This window comes from Rhinolophus ferrumequinum, chromosome 16 (genome assembly GCF_004115265.2).
Source record: "Rhinolophus ferrumequinum isolate MPI-CBG mRhiFer1 chromosome 16, mRhiFer1_v1.p, whole genome shotgun sequence".
Taxonomy (NCBI): domain Eukaryota; kingdom Metazoa; phylum Chordata; class Mammalia; order Chiroptera; family Rhinolophidae; genus Rhinolophus; species Rhinolophus ferrumequinum.
The window spans coordinates 64,695,497-64,709,430 of NC_046299.1; the positions used below are offsets into that span (position 1 = coordinate 64,695,497).

General features: G+C 38.4%; 1 protein-coding gene and 1 pseudogene across 1 annotated transcript in view; both read left to right on the forward strand.

Annotated features, from left to right (window-relative positions):
* Positions 1-1,460: 1,460 nt before the first annotated feature.
* LOC117036360 (40S ribosomal protein S23-like) lies at positions 1,461-13,039 on the forward strand (annotated as a pseudogene).
* The window catches only part of ZFAND4 (zinc finger AN1-type containing 4), a 118,914-nt gene continuing 117,917 nt past the window's right edge, over positions 12,938-13,934 (forward strand). Inside the window, exon 1 of the mRNA XM_033131219.1 lies at positions 12,938-13,210. Coding sequence (XP_032987110.1) covers positions 13,027-13,210 — 184 coding nt within the window. The 5' untranslated portion in view covers positions 12,938-13,026. The remainder of the gene's footprint in view (positions 13,211-13,934) is intronic.

Sequence of the window (13,934 nt, forward strand, 5' to 3'; positions counted from 1 at the left end):
CAGGGAATTCAGGAGAGTTAGAAATATACAGTTAGAAAATATGCAAATTGCTATTTTGAGAGGTTTGAAAGGGGGAGGGAACTTACACTCATTAGCCCTGCAGTAGGCAATTTTCAAGTTATTTTATTCAGTCTCCATAATTCTACCAGATATGTAAGGTCCTCATTTTACAGGTAAGGCTAAAAACCTGGAAGCAAGGTTAAATAGTGGAATAGGTTGGATTTTTTGTTTTGAGACCTAGATTAAAATCTGGTTCTCCCACTTAGAGCTGATTGAATGTAAGCAAATTATTTTCCTTTCTTAGCTTTTATTTGTTCCTTTGTCAAATAGAGGTTTCAATACGAACCTTGCAGGATTATTATAAGGGGAGATAATATACTAAACGCAAGAAGGGGGATCTGTACAAGGCAGGCCAGCCCGAACACAGTAGGAGCGCACAGGCTCTGGAAAGACCATCTCCTGGCCTGCCTGGGACCTTCCTTTCCCCAGCACATGGTGTACCTGTAAGAGCGCCTTAGGTTATGTTGGCTGTTCGCACCTTTGTCTGGCCAGAGGCCAACCCCGCCGTTCCTACAGGCTGTCCGGCCCTTCTCCAGCCCGCCCACCTGGGCCCTAGTCTGGTGTCCACTGTTAATAATAAAGAGTCAACATCCGGGCCACTCTTAACCGACAGCCACCACCGAATGAAAAGAAAGCTCCGGCGTCCCGGCAACCGCCGGTGCCGGCAGCCAGGCCTGATTGGAAGGCGGCGTGAGCGGCGGCGAGCCATTGGCGCGCTGTGTCACAAAGGGGCGGGGCGCGGCCGCAGAGCGCCCCTCGCCAGTGCCGGCCGCGGCGTCACGGGTGGGACTGCGCCTCCCTGTAGGCCTGCGGGCGAGCGAGCGAGCGGATCAGACAGCCGGTGAGGGCGAGCGGGCCGGATGGGGTGGGCGCCCGGGGCCGAGGGCCGCTGAGCGGAGCCGCGCTGCCGCCGCGGGCCAGAGGGGTGCGCTGGGCAGCCGGGCCGCGCCCACTCCGCCGCCTGTCGCTGTGCTCGCCGCTGTTGCCCCGAGACCGGCGCGGCGGGCAGTCTTCGCTGAGGACTCCATTCTCCGCCTCTCCGCAAGCAGGACGCGCCCCCGCCCGACGCGCGCTGCTCTCTGACCGCGGATTTCGACGCGGAGCCTGATCGCTGTCCTCCAGGTCAGGCCCCTGCGTCTGCGGAGCCGGCATTTCTCCTGGAGGAGCACGGGCTGCGCAGGTGACTCAGCGGTCTTCAGGTGTTTGTACGTTCATGGTTCGAGTAGACATTGGCTCCTAAGGAGAGTTTAGGGTACATTTGCACGGTGTGGTGATATAATTTCTGTAGCTTGTATTTGAAACTGAGGGGTGTGTTCGCACATTAGTAAAAACAGTTCATTAATAGTCACTATTTTTAGTTGCTGCATATTGTTCTGGATCTCTTTAGGTTGGGGGGAAAGTTTAAAAGGTAATTGCTCTTATGTAGCTAATATTCTTTACAATGGAGGATAAAGCTGATCCTTAGGTTACTGAAATTACTTATTCAGAGCTATTATCGCCTTACCTGTCTTTAACTTCCCTTTCATCTTTGGTGGTTGTATTTTAGAACTTTTTCAAAAGAAATGAGAGAAATGTTTTGGGAATAGATTTAGAAATGTTTTTTGATGTCATAACTATTAATAGCGAAGTATGTTCTTTAAAATTATTGGTAAAAATCCTTTGCTTTTGCTTGAGCCCATGGTGCCGGCAGGATGGGCAATTATCACCGGCTTCGTACTGCCAGGAATCTCAGGAGCCACCGACGAGATCAGAAATGGCATGATAAACAGTACAAGAAAGACCATTTGGGCACAGCCCTGAAGGACAACCCTTTTGGAGGCGCTTTCCATGCAAAGGGAATCGTGTTGGAAAAAGTTGGAGTTGAAGCCAAACAGCCAGATTCTGCCATCAAGAAGTGTGTCAGGACCCAGCTAATCAAGAATGGCAAAAAAAAAAAAAAAAATCACAGCCTTCGTACCCAATGATGATTGTTTGAATTTTATTGAGGAAACATGAAGTTCAGGTTGCTGGATTTGGTCGCAAAGGTCATGCTGTTGATGACATGCCTGGAGTCTGCATTAAGGTTGTCAAAGTTGCCAGTGTCTTGCTTTTGGCCTTATACAAAGGCAAGAAGGAGAGACCGAGATAAGTTTTGATGGTGAGAACACAGTGGTAATACATTTTGCATATGCCAAAAACAAACAAACAAACAAAAAACTTTAAGTACTTTTTTTCTTAGTCTTCCTTTCCTATTCCTCTTCTACGTTTTGGCTGTTCTTGTTCTTTCATCATTTCCCATCCTGTCTTTGAGTCTTCACTGCCCCTACTTTCCACCATCATAGGGTTCCATACTATTTTATGTCAAGCATGACCCCACAGCACTTTCATGGTCTCTGCTTTTAATACTAGCTAGTCTTTGGCCTGCTGAGCTTTCATTTGCCTCTCTCTACCATCATCTAGTCCTCCAGTCAGTTTGACAAGATTTAATGGCCTCATTTTGCCCTCTGTTACAGTGATTGCTACTGCTGAGAAGTATAACTATTTTCTTGAGGCATACATTTCAGTTTTGAATTTGGTTACCAACCTTGCTTTTTTTCTGATATTGGAAGTTACTCCATTGATTAGGGCTCAAATTAATGTGGGTGTTCACAATTAGTGCTGTGCTAGGTTGTTGTTTTTCTTTTAGCCCATAGTTATTTTATCCATTCTTATTATAGATGAAGGACTTCCAAATCTGTCTTTGTTACCTTCTCCCACCCCCAGCTTTTTTATTATACTTAGAGTATTGCTGTGGAAGAGTGTTGTGGTATGTTCCTTAGATCTTCTGTCTCTAAACTCCTTGGTCAGGCACTGGTCACCCATGTCTTTCTTTTTTTTTAACGTTTATTTCAGCGTTCCTGATCTCTGACTTCTGTTGCTAGAGTTGCTACTATGTAGATAGGAGTGCTGTTCGCTTTGGAAGAGCAGATACTGATTATTCTGTAGTACATGATAAGTATGTTCTTAAGAATCTGCATGTTATCCAAAATTACACTGTAAAAGCAGTTGTTTCAGTGAGGGGGGAGAAGGGTCAGAGATTAGCTTCGTACAATGTCATTTTTCCTACAGGCATTTCAATGTGTTAAAGATATAAGAAACAAAACCTAAGGAATACATTATTTAGCTTTTATTTAAGCGCAATGGTCTTTTACTGCTATCACTAGCAGTATTATTAGCACACTACTTCGTAGTATTATATTTATTACTCCTTATTTTGATTAGTAGTATAACAGCACTCAGAGCAGCTGTGCTGCTAGCAATAACTTTTCTTCTTGTAATGCCATCTTTTTAGGATGATTAGCAGTTTGCACAATGAAATTCAGGTTCCCTAATTAATTAATTATACTTCCAATTAGTATTATAAAGTATTCTGCTAAGTATATCTGCTAACTATTCACATAGCAGAAATCCCTGTATGAGCATGTATGTTATGAGTTGGGTAAACTTTGGTGGACTTAGTTTGGAGTGAATCATAACATGATTCCCATGGGAAACCAACCTTCCTCCAAACAAACTTTTGGAGCATAACCAAACATTCCTTCATCTCTAAAATAGGAATAAAACCTTATCAATATCAGCTTTGTTCTAAGGATCAATTGAGAAAATGAGTATTTACTTACTCTTTCATGAACAAACCTTTAATGAGCACCAATATGTATAGAACACTGCGCCAGGTGGTGGGCAGTAGAGCAGATGTGGTTCCTCCCTTAAGTAGCTCACAGTTTAGTAGACTAAGAAGGCCGTGTAAAAATGAAATTGATTGTAATAGGTGCAATATGCGATGGAGGTAGGGGTGCAAAGAAGAGTAACCATAAAAGACTTTGTGGAATAGTTGCTATTTGAGCTGAATCTTGAAAAATGATTAGGTGCTTGTCAAGTAGCCAAGTGTAGCACTGGCAGTGATCAGTGCAAAGCAGGAGGACTGATGTAGAGGCTGATGTGTTCCAAAGCTGCAGGTGCAAATGATGAGAGAACAGAGGTACCAGAGGTGTTGCAGGGTGGGGTGAGGTGTATGTATAAATAAAATGGGGCTGGAAGGTGAGATGCATGATCTTAGGACCTGTTCTAAGGAGTCTGAATTTTATTCTATAGATAGTAGGAAACCATTGTAGGACCTTGAGCTAAGAAATAACATGATCAGTTATACATTTTAAAAAGATAACTGTGCTCCATATCAAGAGTCATTAGGGAAATGCAAGTTAAAACAATGAGCTATCACTACATGCCTATTAGAATGGCCAAAATCCAGAACACTGACATCATTAAATGCTGGCAAGGGTGTGGAGCAATACTAGGAACTGTCTGTCACTCGTTGCTGGCGGCCACTTTGTAAGACACTTTGGCAGTTTCATACAAAACTAAACATACTAAACATAAGCACAAGATCCAGCAGTTGGTATTTACCACTCCTTGGTATTTATCCAAAGGAGTTGAAAATTCATGTTTGCACAAAAACCTGCACACAGATGTTTATAGCAGCTTTATTCATTGTTGCCAAAACTTGGAAGCAACCAAGATGTGTCCTTCAGTAGGTGAATGGATAAATAATCTTTGTACATTCAAACAATGGAATATTACTTAGTATTACAAAGAAATGAGCTATGAACCCATGAAAAGACATGGAGGAAATTTAAATGCATATTACTATATGAAAAGTCAATCTGAAAAGGCTACATGCTATATGATTCCAAGTATATGACAGTCTGGAAAAGACAAAATTATGGGGATGGTAAAAAAAGATCAGTGGTTGCCAGGGAGTTGGGTGGGAGTCGGAGATGAACAGGCAGAGCACAGAGGCATCTTAGGGCATTGCAACTATTCTGTGTGATACTCGAATGGTGAGCACATGTCATTACACATTTCTGAAAACCCACGGAATGTACAACACCAGGAGTGAATCCATCCTAAAGTATGGATTTGAGGAGATATTGATGCATCACTATAGGTTCATTGATTGTAACAGATGCAGTGCTCTGGGCAGCCCTGTGACAGTGGGGAAGTTGTGCGTGTATGAGGGCAGGGAATGTATGGGAACGCTACTTCTATTCAGTTTTGCTCTGAGCCTAAACTGCTCTAAAAAATAATTCTATTTAAAAGAGAGCAAAAAATCAGGTTTTAGACTAACTTAGATTCATTTCCCTCATTTACTCTGAATAGCTGTTTCACAGCAATGCATTCTGAAGTGAAATATAAATTAATTTTAGAGCTTTGACCTCTCCCCCTGCTTAAATATAGTTAATTGAGAGTAAAATAATTTCTGAACTATATGATATGATACCCTAATCCAGTTTTCATTAAACGTCCTTAAAATAGAAAAAACGTAACTGTTGGCATCGAGAATGGATTGGAAGAGTGAAGAGCAGGAATCAAGGAGTATAGATAGGCTGTCGAAATTGCTCAATTGAGAACTAATGAAGGCCTGAACTAAGTCCTAATCATTGTTGTTGGAGAGTGTGACAGATTATAGAAATATTAAGAAGTTGTACTGTTAGGATTGGTCACTTCTAGATATCTTAAGGATAGAGGAAAATCTAAAAACGATTCAAGATTTCTAGCTTGAGTGACTAGATTAATGGTGATACTGATCTAGATGGAGACTGGAGGACAAGAAGGAGGTTTGTAGGGAAGATGATTACTTTTGGATATGCTGGATTTCAGATGCTTATGGAATATCATACCTCTAGAATGGAGATATAGGTTATTAATCAAACCATAGTCTTTTAAAAATAACTCTTCCTTTAAACACACCTATGAAAATTACAGTGACTTCAGTCAAGGTAAAAAAATTATCACCCATTTTTCTTCTTTACTCTTTTATGTCCCCAGTGTTCGTTTTCTGTTCACTTAGGCTTACTTACTGATACCCTTCTTTTACTCTGACGCTTTACCATTCTGTAGTACATTCAAAAAACTGTACCCATCTCTGGACTACATCAAACTAAAAAGGTTTTGCACATTGAAGGAAAGTATCACAAAATGAAAAGACAGCCTACTGAGTGGGAGAAGATATTTGCAAATGATACATCTGATAAGGTGTTAATATCCAAACTATATAAGGAACTCATACAACTTAACACCAAAAAAACAAACACTCCAATTAAAAAATGGGCAGAGGACCTGAATAGACTTTCTCCAAAGAGGAAATACGCATGGCCAACAAACATGAAAAGGTACTCAGTTAGATACCACTAATCATCAGAGAAATGCAAATCAAAACCATGATGAGATACCGCCTCACTGTCAGAATGGCTATGATCAATAAACAAGTAACGTGCTGGCGAGGATGTGGAGAAAAGGGAGCCCTCGTGCACTGTTGGTGGGATTAGGGCAACATATTAAATAGAATAAGAGACAGAATTCACACAGTCATTTCAATAGACTCTGGAAAGAAAAGCATTTGACAAAATCCAACACCCTTCATGATTAAAAAACAAACACCTAAACAAAGTAGGAATAGAAGAGAACATATTCAATCTGATAAAAATTAATGAAAACCCCACAGCTAAAATCGTACGTTATGGTGAAAGACAGTGCTTTCCCTCTACAATCAGGAATAAGACAAGAATGTCTGCTCTCAACACTTCTGTTCAACCTTGTATTGGAGATACTAGGCAGGGAGTTAAGTAAGAAAAGGAAATAAAGAGCTTCCAGATTGGAAAGGAAGAGGTAAAAATCTCTATTTGCAAACCACATGAACTTGTATGTAGAAAATCCTAGGGATCAACTAAAAAAAACTTCTAGAACTAATAAATGTATTCGGCAAGGTTGCAGTGTACAAGATCAATATATTAATATCAATTGTATTTCTATACACTTAGCAATGAACAATCTGAAAATAAAACTAAGACCACAATTTCATTTAAATAGCATCAAAAAGAATAAAATTCTTCGGAATACATTTATTTGAAATGCAGAACTTGTACTTTAAAAACATAAAACATTGTTGAAAGCCTTTGAAGTTATGAGTAAACTGAAAGATGTCACATGTTCATGGATTAGAAAATTTAATATTGTCAAGATGGTAATACTCTACAAATTGATCTGCACACTAAACCCAATCCTTATCAAAATCCCAACTGGTATCTTTGCAAAATAGACAAGCTGATCCTAAAATTCATATGGAAATTCAAGGGACCCAGAATAGCCAGCAATCTTGAAAGAACAAATTAGAGGACTCCCACTGCCTGATTTCAGAACTTACTACACAACTAAAAAGACTGGTACTGGCGTAAGTATAGACATATGTGTAGCTCAATGGGTAGAATTGAGGGACCAGAAGTAATACCTTACATTTATGGTCAATTGGTTTTCAATGAGGGTGCCAAGACAGTCATAGAGAAAGAACAGTCTTTCCAATAAGTGGTGATAGGACAACTGGTTATTTACTTGCAAAAGAATAAAGCTGGACTCCATATTTCACACCATCTACAAAAATAAATTCAAAATTTATAGGACTATAGACCTAGATGTAAGAGCTAAAACTATACAATTCTTAGAAAAATGATATACAAGTACATTTGAACCTTCAACAACACAGGGACTAGGTGTGCCAGCCCCCGTTGCTGTTGAAAATCCAACAGTGGGATTTGGGGGAATAACTTTTGGGGGAGTAACTTTTGACTCCCCCAAAACTTAATTGTTGTTGACTGGGAGCCTTACTGATAACATAAACAGATTAACACCTATTTTGCACATTGTGTATATTATATATTGTATCCTTACAATAAGCTAGAGAGAAGAAAATGTAATGAAAATCATAAGAGAGAAAGTACATTTAAAGTACCACAGTATATTTATGCATACTGTAAGTTTATGTCATATGTTTATAAGATCATTTGTCAATACATCAATATTGTCTTACATGATACAAACTGTAGATGTTATTAATATATGTATTACAACACTGGACATCAAAAGTGAAAAGATCATGTGAAAAAGAAATTCATATTTATTTATAGATTATAACGATTCATGCATTGATAATGAAGTAGCAGCAATATGATTGCTTTCCGGTAGCTTAGTGTAATCGATACCATTACTTCATGGTAGCCTAACCCATACGCTAATGAAGGCAAAAAATTTTTTATATTCATATTCTTTGTGAATACTTTATATTCACAGTATTACATTCATAAGGTAGTACTGAAAACATTGTTACTTTAAAAAAAAAACACTTGTGATGATAGGCTGATACACAGTTTCTCCAATTATGACAGAGGCATACTGTAACTGTGATGAAATTCTTTGAAAAGCAGTAAGAAAACTAACACTATTAATTTTAGATTAAATATCACTCACCTTTTGCCTATGTAAGGATAGGCTATCCACTTCCATACAAGTCTTGCAAACAGTGTTCTACACAATGAATACTTAGTCAGTGATTATGATGATGACACAAAACATGTCATTTATAGTTCTTGCTATACAGTTACTAGATTTTCTCAGAAAGAAGCACACACACACACACACACACACGCACAACAAATAAACTTAGTAACTGTATGGCATGATGATTTTCACTCATTAATTGGAAGTGGAACACCATCATCTTCATCCTCATCGTCTTCACAATGAGGAAGAGGAAGAGGAGGGGTCGTCTTGCTATCTTAGGGGGCAGAGGCGGGAAAGATGGAGGAGATGGAAGGGGAGGCAGGAGAGGCAGGCATACTCGGTGTAACTTTGTGGAAATACGTAATTCCTGCCGGACTTTTTGCTTTTTCATTTCTCTAAAAATGTTTCTATATGTTTCCAATCCTTCCATCATTTGCTTTAGTATCAGTGCCTGTACCATAGAAGCGTCCATGTCGTAAAGTAAGTCAAAAGCAGTTTTGAGTAATTGGAACCCTTCGGCCAGGTTGCCTAATGTCAGTTTGTGTTCCGGCACTGCCTCTTTTACATCTTCCGGCACTGGTTCAGAAGCACTCATCCCCACTGAGTTGTCTTCTGTTAATTCCTCTGGTGTGTCCATTAGCTCTTGAATTTCTCCAAGATCCATATCTTGAAACCCTTCACTCCCCCCACCCCCGCCCTTCCCCTTTGTTGCCATATCCACAATCTCTTATGATTTCCCTGACTGGCTGTATTGTAAATCCCCTGACGTCATGCACGGCATCTGGACACAGTTTTCTCCAGCAGGAAATTGTTGTTTTGGGCTTGCTGAATTTCACAGCTTTTTCTATAACAGTGATGGCATCTTCAGTGGTGTAATCCTTCCAGACTTTCATGATGTTGTTTTTCATCGAGGTTCTCTTCCATAGCACTGACACCCTTTTCCATTGAGCACTGTGTGTAATGAGCCTTAAAGGTCCTTATGGCCCCCTGATTTAGAGACTGAATTAGAGATGATGGGTTTGGGGACAAGTAGTCCACCTTGGTGCCTTCGGTGTTGAACTCATGGGTTTCTGGGTTACCAGGAGAATTGTCCAAAATCAAAACAACTTTAAAAGACTGTTCCTTATTGGCAAAGTATTTCCTGACTTCAGGAACAAAACATCGATGGAACCAGTCCAGAAAAAGGGTTCTCATTGTTCAGGCTGCCTTGTTGTACAACCAAAACACTGGCTGCTGGTGTTACCTTTTCCCTCCAAGGTTTGGGGGTGAGCAGCCTTATAGATAAGGCTGTTCCTCGGCATTTGCACAGAACAGTAGAGTTAGCCTGCCCCTCCCTGTCTTAAATCCTGGTGTTCACTTTTCTTCCTTAACTAATAAATGTCCTTTGTGACATTTTTTCTTTCCAGAATAGGACACTTTCATCTGCATTAAAAACCTGAGAGGCAGATATGTTTTCTCCTCAATGATTTTCTTCACTGGTCTGCTGATTCTTAGCAGAAGCTGATTCTCCTGGCATGTTGACATTTTCCAAGCCAAATCTTGTAGAAAATTATCAAACCATCCTTTACTGCCATTAAATTCTCCAGCTTCACATCTTTCACCTTCCTCTTACTTTAAGTTGTCATATTACTTTGCTTTTTCTCAAATCATAATAGAGTCTATAAGTAGGCCTTTTCTTACAGCAATCTTGCACCCACATTAAAGCTAGATTTTCAATACAATATAAAAAAGTATTTTACAAAAAGTGCTAAGTTTTCATGCCTGCTGGTGATGTTGCAGCAACGGGTTCACAAATTTCCTTTTATTTTTTTACATGGTTCTAACGCTGGATTAATTTATCTTGAAATGGTGGGCAACTGCAGCTGCAGATCTCAATCTACAGTACATACCAAGTAATTCAAGTTTTTCTTCTAATGTCATGACTTCTTTCCGTGTTGGGAGCACTTCCAGCACCACTAGTGGCACTTTGTATGGATTTCATGGTGTTACTCAAGGTTTGTGGTATTACCATATAAACACAATGAAAAATACATGAGAACCTTGAGAATCACTTGTTACTGCAATACACAATTTACTGGAGAGACAGACTGCCTACGTGGAGATGATGAGCATCATGCATGGCGTTGTAACCAGATTCTCACAACACTTGCTCACCGCAATAGCCATAGGAGGTGACTTCGAAATTATCACAGTAGTTCAGTATGTACTACAGTTAATTTTATGCAGTTTTGATTTAATATTACCTATTTATGTGTTTTTACATTTCTCTCAACTGAATGGCACCAAGTACGGTCTGTGTTTTTGTTCTTAAGTTTTGATAAATTTTAACTTTATATAATTTGTATATATTTTGTGGTAGCACATGATAAAATAAGCTAGTATCTACACGTATTTTTTGCATACATGACACATCTAACTTTTAGGCTATACAATTCACCTGTGAGTTTTTTCAAATTGTCACAAATCTCAAACATTTTTACAATATATTCATTGAAAAAAATCTGCATATAAGTGGACCTGCACAGTTCAAACCTGCACAGTTTCAAGGGTCAGCTGTAAATTTGTATCACCTTGGATTAGGCAGAGCTTTTAAAAATGACACAAAAAACAAAAGGAACAAAAGAAAAATAGCCAAATTGGACTTCATTAAAATTAAAAACTTTTGTGTCTGCAACAACACCGTCAAGAAAGTTAAAAAGTCAATCCTTAAAATTGTAGAAAATATTTGCGAATCATATCTGTTAAGAGGCTTGTATCTAGAAAACATAAAAAAAAATCCTTACAACTCAATAATAGACCACCCAATTAAAAGTGGACAAAGGATCTGAATAGACTTTCTAAATAGACATTTCTGTAAAGAAGTTATACAAATGGCCAATGAACACACGAAAAGATGCTCAACATCATTAGTCATTAGAGGAAGGCAAGTCACAACCACAGTGAGATAGCACTTCACACTCACTAGTATGGCTTTAATTAAGACAATAAAAAGTATTGGCAAGGATGTGGAGAAACAACACTCTCATTCATTGTTGATGGCAATGTAAAATGGTTCAGACAACTTTTGGAGTTACACAATTGCTAAATGTGGAGTTACCACATGACCTAGTAATTCCACTCCTAGATATATATGGCGGAGAAAGGAAAACATGTCCACACAAAAACTGTAATTGAATGTTCTCCATAGCTTTATTCATAATAGCCAGAAATTGGAAACAATCCAAAATGCCCATCAACTGATGACTGGATAAACAACATTTATTCAGCAATAAACAAAGAATAAAGTACTGATACATTCTAGAACATGGATGAACTTTGAGAACATTACGCTAAGGAAAGAAGCCTGTTACAAAATATTACATATTGTATGATTCTATTTATGTGAAGTGTCCAGAATAGGCAAAATTATAGACACAAAGTAGTTTAGTGGTTGCCTGGGCCTGAGAAGGAAAGGGAGAATTCGGGAATGATGTCTAAGTTGTACAGGGTTTTTTTTGGGAGTTCGCTGATTTAAATAGCATTAACAAAAAACCAAATATATGTTGAGCATGTGCTGTATATAAGTAACTGTGCTGAGCTCTAGTAAGATACAGAAGTGATGAAAAGGTTCTAAAAATGATTATGGTGATGGTGGTACAATTCTGTGAACATACTAAAACACAGTAAATTTTAGACTTTAAATGGATGAATTCTATGATATGTACCTCAGTAAAGCTATTACAATTTACCTACCTCTCCAGGAAGATGTGTATCATCTGTCCTCTAGTTTAAGTTTAAGACCATCCCCTTTTACAAGTTTTCACTGAAAAATAGTAATTTGTCAATTTGAGTATTCCTATTTTTCTAATTATATACTTGTAATTATCTTAGTACTTCTGTTGGTTGTGTTTGCCTCTTGGATGTTTGTGTGTAGAGATTATGTCTAATGTCTGTTACCAGCATTAACCATCCCAGTGCTGTACTGATTGATAACATCTGGAAACACAAATGCTCATTAATTATTTAGTGAGTCCTGTTTTTAAGGAACCTTTTAAGATGGTTGCTATTCCTTTTATTCAGTGTGATTCAAATGTACAATGGCTATAAAGTTATGCTTTGTATGGGTTAGAAAACATAATTTACATGTTTTAGGAAAGGATGTGCATAAATTTTTCAAAGTCTTGCAAGCACATACCTATGTATGGAGTTCGCTGATTTAAATAGCATTAACAAAAAACCAAATATTTGTTGAGCATGTGCTGTATATAAGTAACTGTGCTGAGCTCTAGTAAGATACAGAAAATTATTGCAAATATACCTGTTCTTGATAATCTTACAGTTTAATGGAGGTGGGGAGTGATTTCAGAGACAAACGTGAGAAGTTCAGGATTAGCATATTAAGCACTAAAATGAATTTGGGGGCTGTCTGGAAGATTGATGTGGCCAGAGTTGTTCAGAAAATGTTTATGGAGGAATGAGACTTTCAGGTAGACTTGTTAAAAAATTATTCTTGTTTTTAAGGTACGAAACTGAAAACATGAACAACGATACATATTACCAACGTTCAAAGCTGATTTGGCTAGAACTGGAATACAGTTGCCTACAACATATTCCAGAGGAATTAGAAAAGTCAAAATAATGGATAACCGAAAAGAGCCTCCATTCTTCAATGAAGATAACGTGGGACCACTGTACTACAAACTTCCTTTCTATGACACCATGGAGCTCTTCATAGAAACATTGACTGGAACATGTTTTGAGCTGAGAGTTTCACCCTTTGAAGCTGTTATTTCTGTGAAAGCAAAAATTCAGAGATTGGAAGGTACTAGTCTTTTTTTATTTTTAGGATATAAGGATTAAATTTGTTCATCAAGAGTGTATAATAACTTTAACTTTTCAAACAGAGAAAATGTCAAACATACACAGAATTAGAAACTATAGGATAATGAACCCCCATGTACCCTTTACTCAGCTTCAACAGTTATCAATTCATGAGCTTTCTTGTTACCATTTCTGTGTTCCCCCCACCTCATTCCCCTTCCACCAGATTCTTCTGAAGCAAATTCGTGGCATCATGTTAATGGTGTGAAATAATATTTTAAAATAGTTTTTCAGCAGGTTATGATGACTTGCAAATTCTGCCATAATTACCTTACAGTTACTTTTAATGAGCAATAGTAATTGAGTTCCCTTTGAGAATACTTTTTCCTTTTTTAATGTGGAGATTTTCTGAGAAAAGATTTTGGCTTACATTTATATATATTGGAAGTTTCCTCGGGATAGCAGGCACGTTGAATATTGTACATCATCTCTTTTGTGGTTCGTGTATTTGTGAAGTGTCACAAACTACTTTGTGTAAAATTAGTCTTTTACTTTGTACTTAGCAGACTTCTGAAATAAGTGGTATTTGTAATTTATAGTTGTTAAAATCTAGTCTTTACTAGTAGAAAATTACATTGCCCCATATAACACTAAATAGATCTTTGCTTTTCAAACAAGCTGGAACTTGCTTGTAAAGGTAGTAACTAGCATTGCCCTCCAGCCCA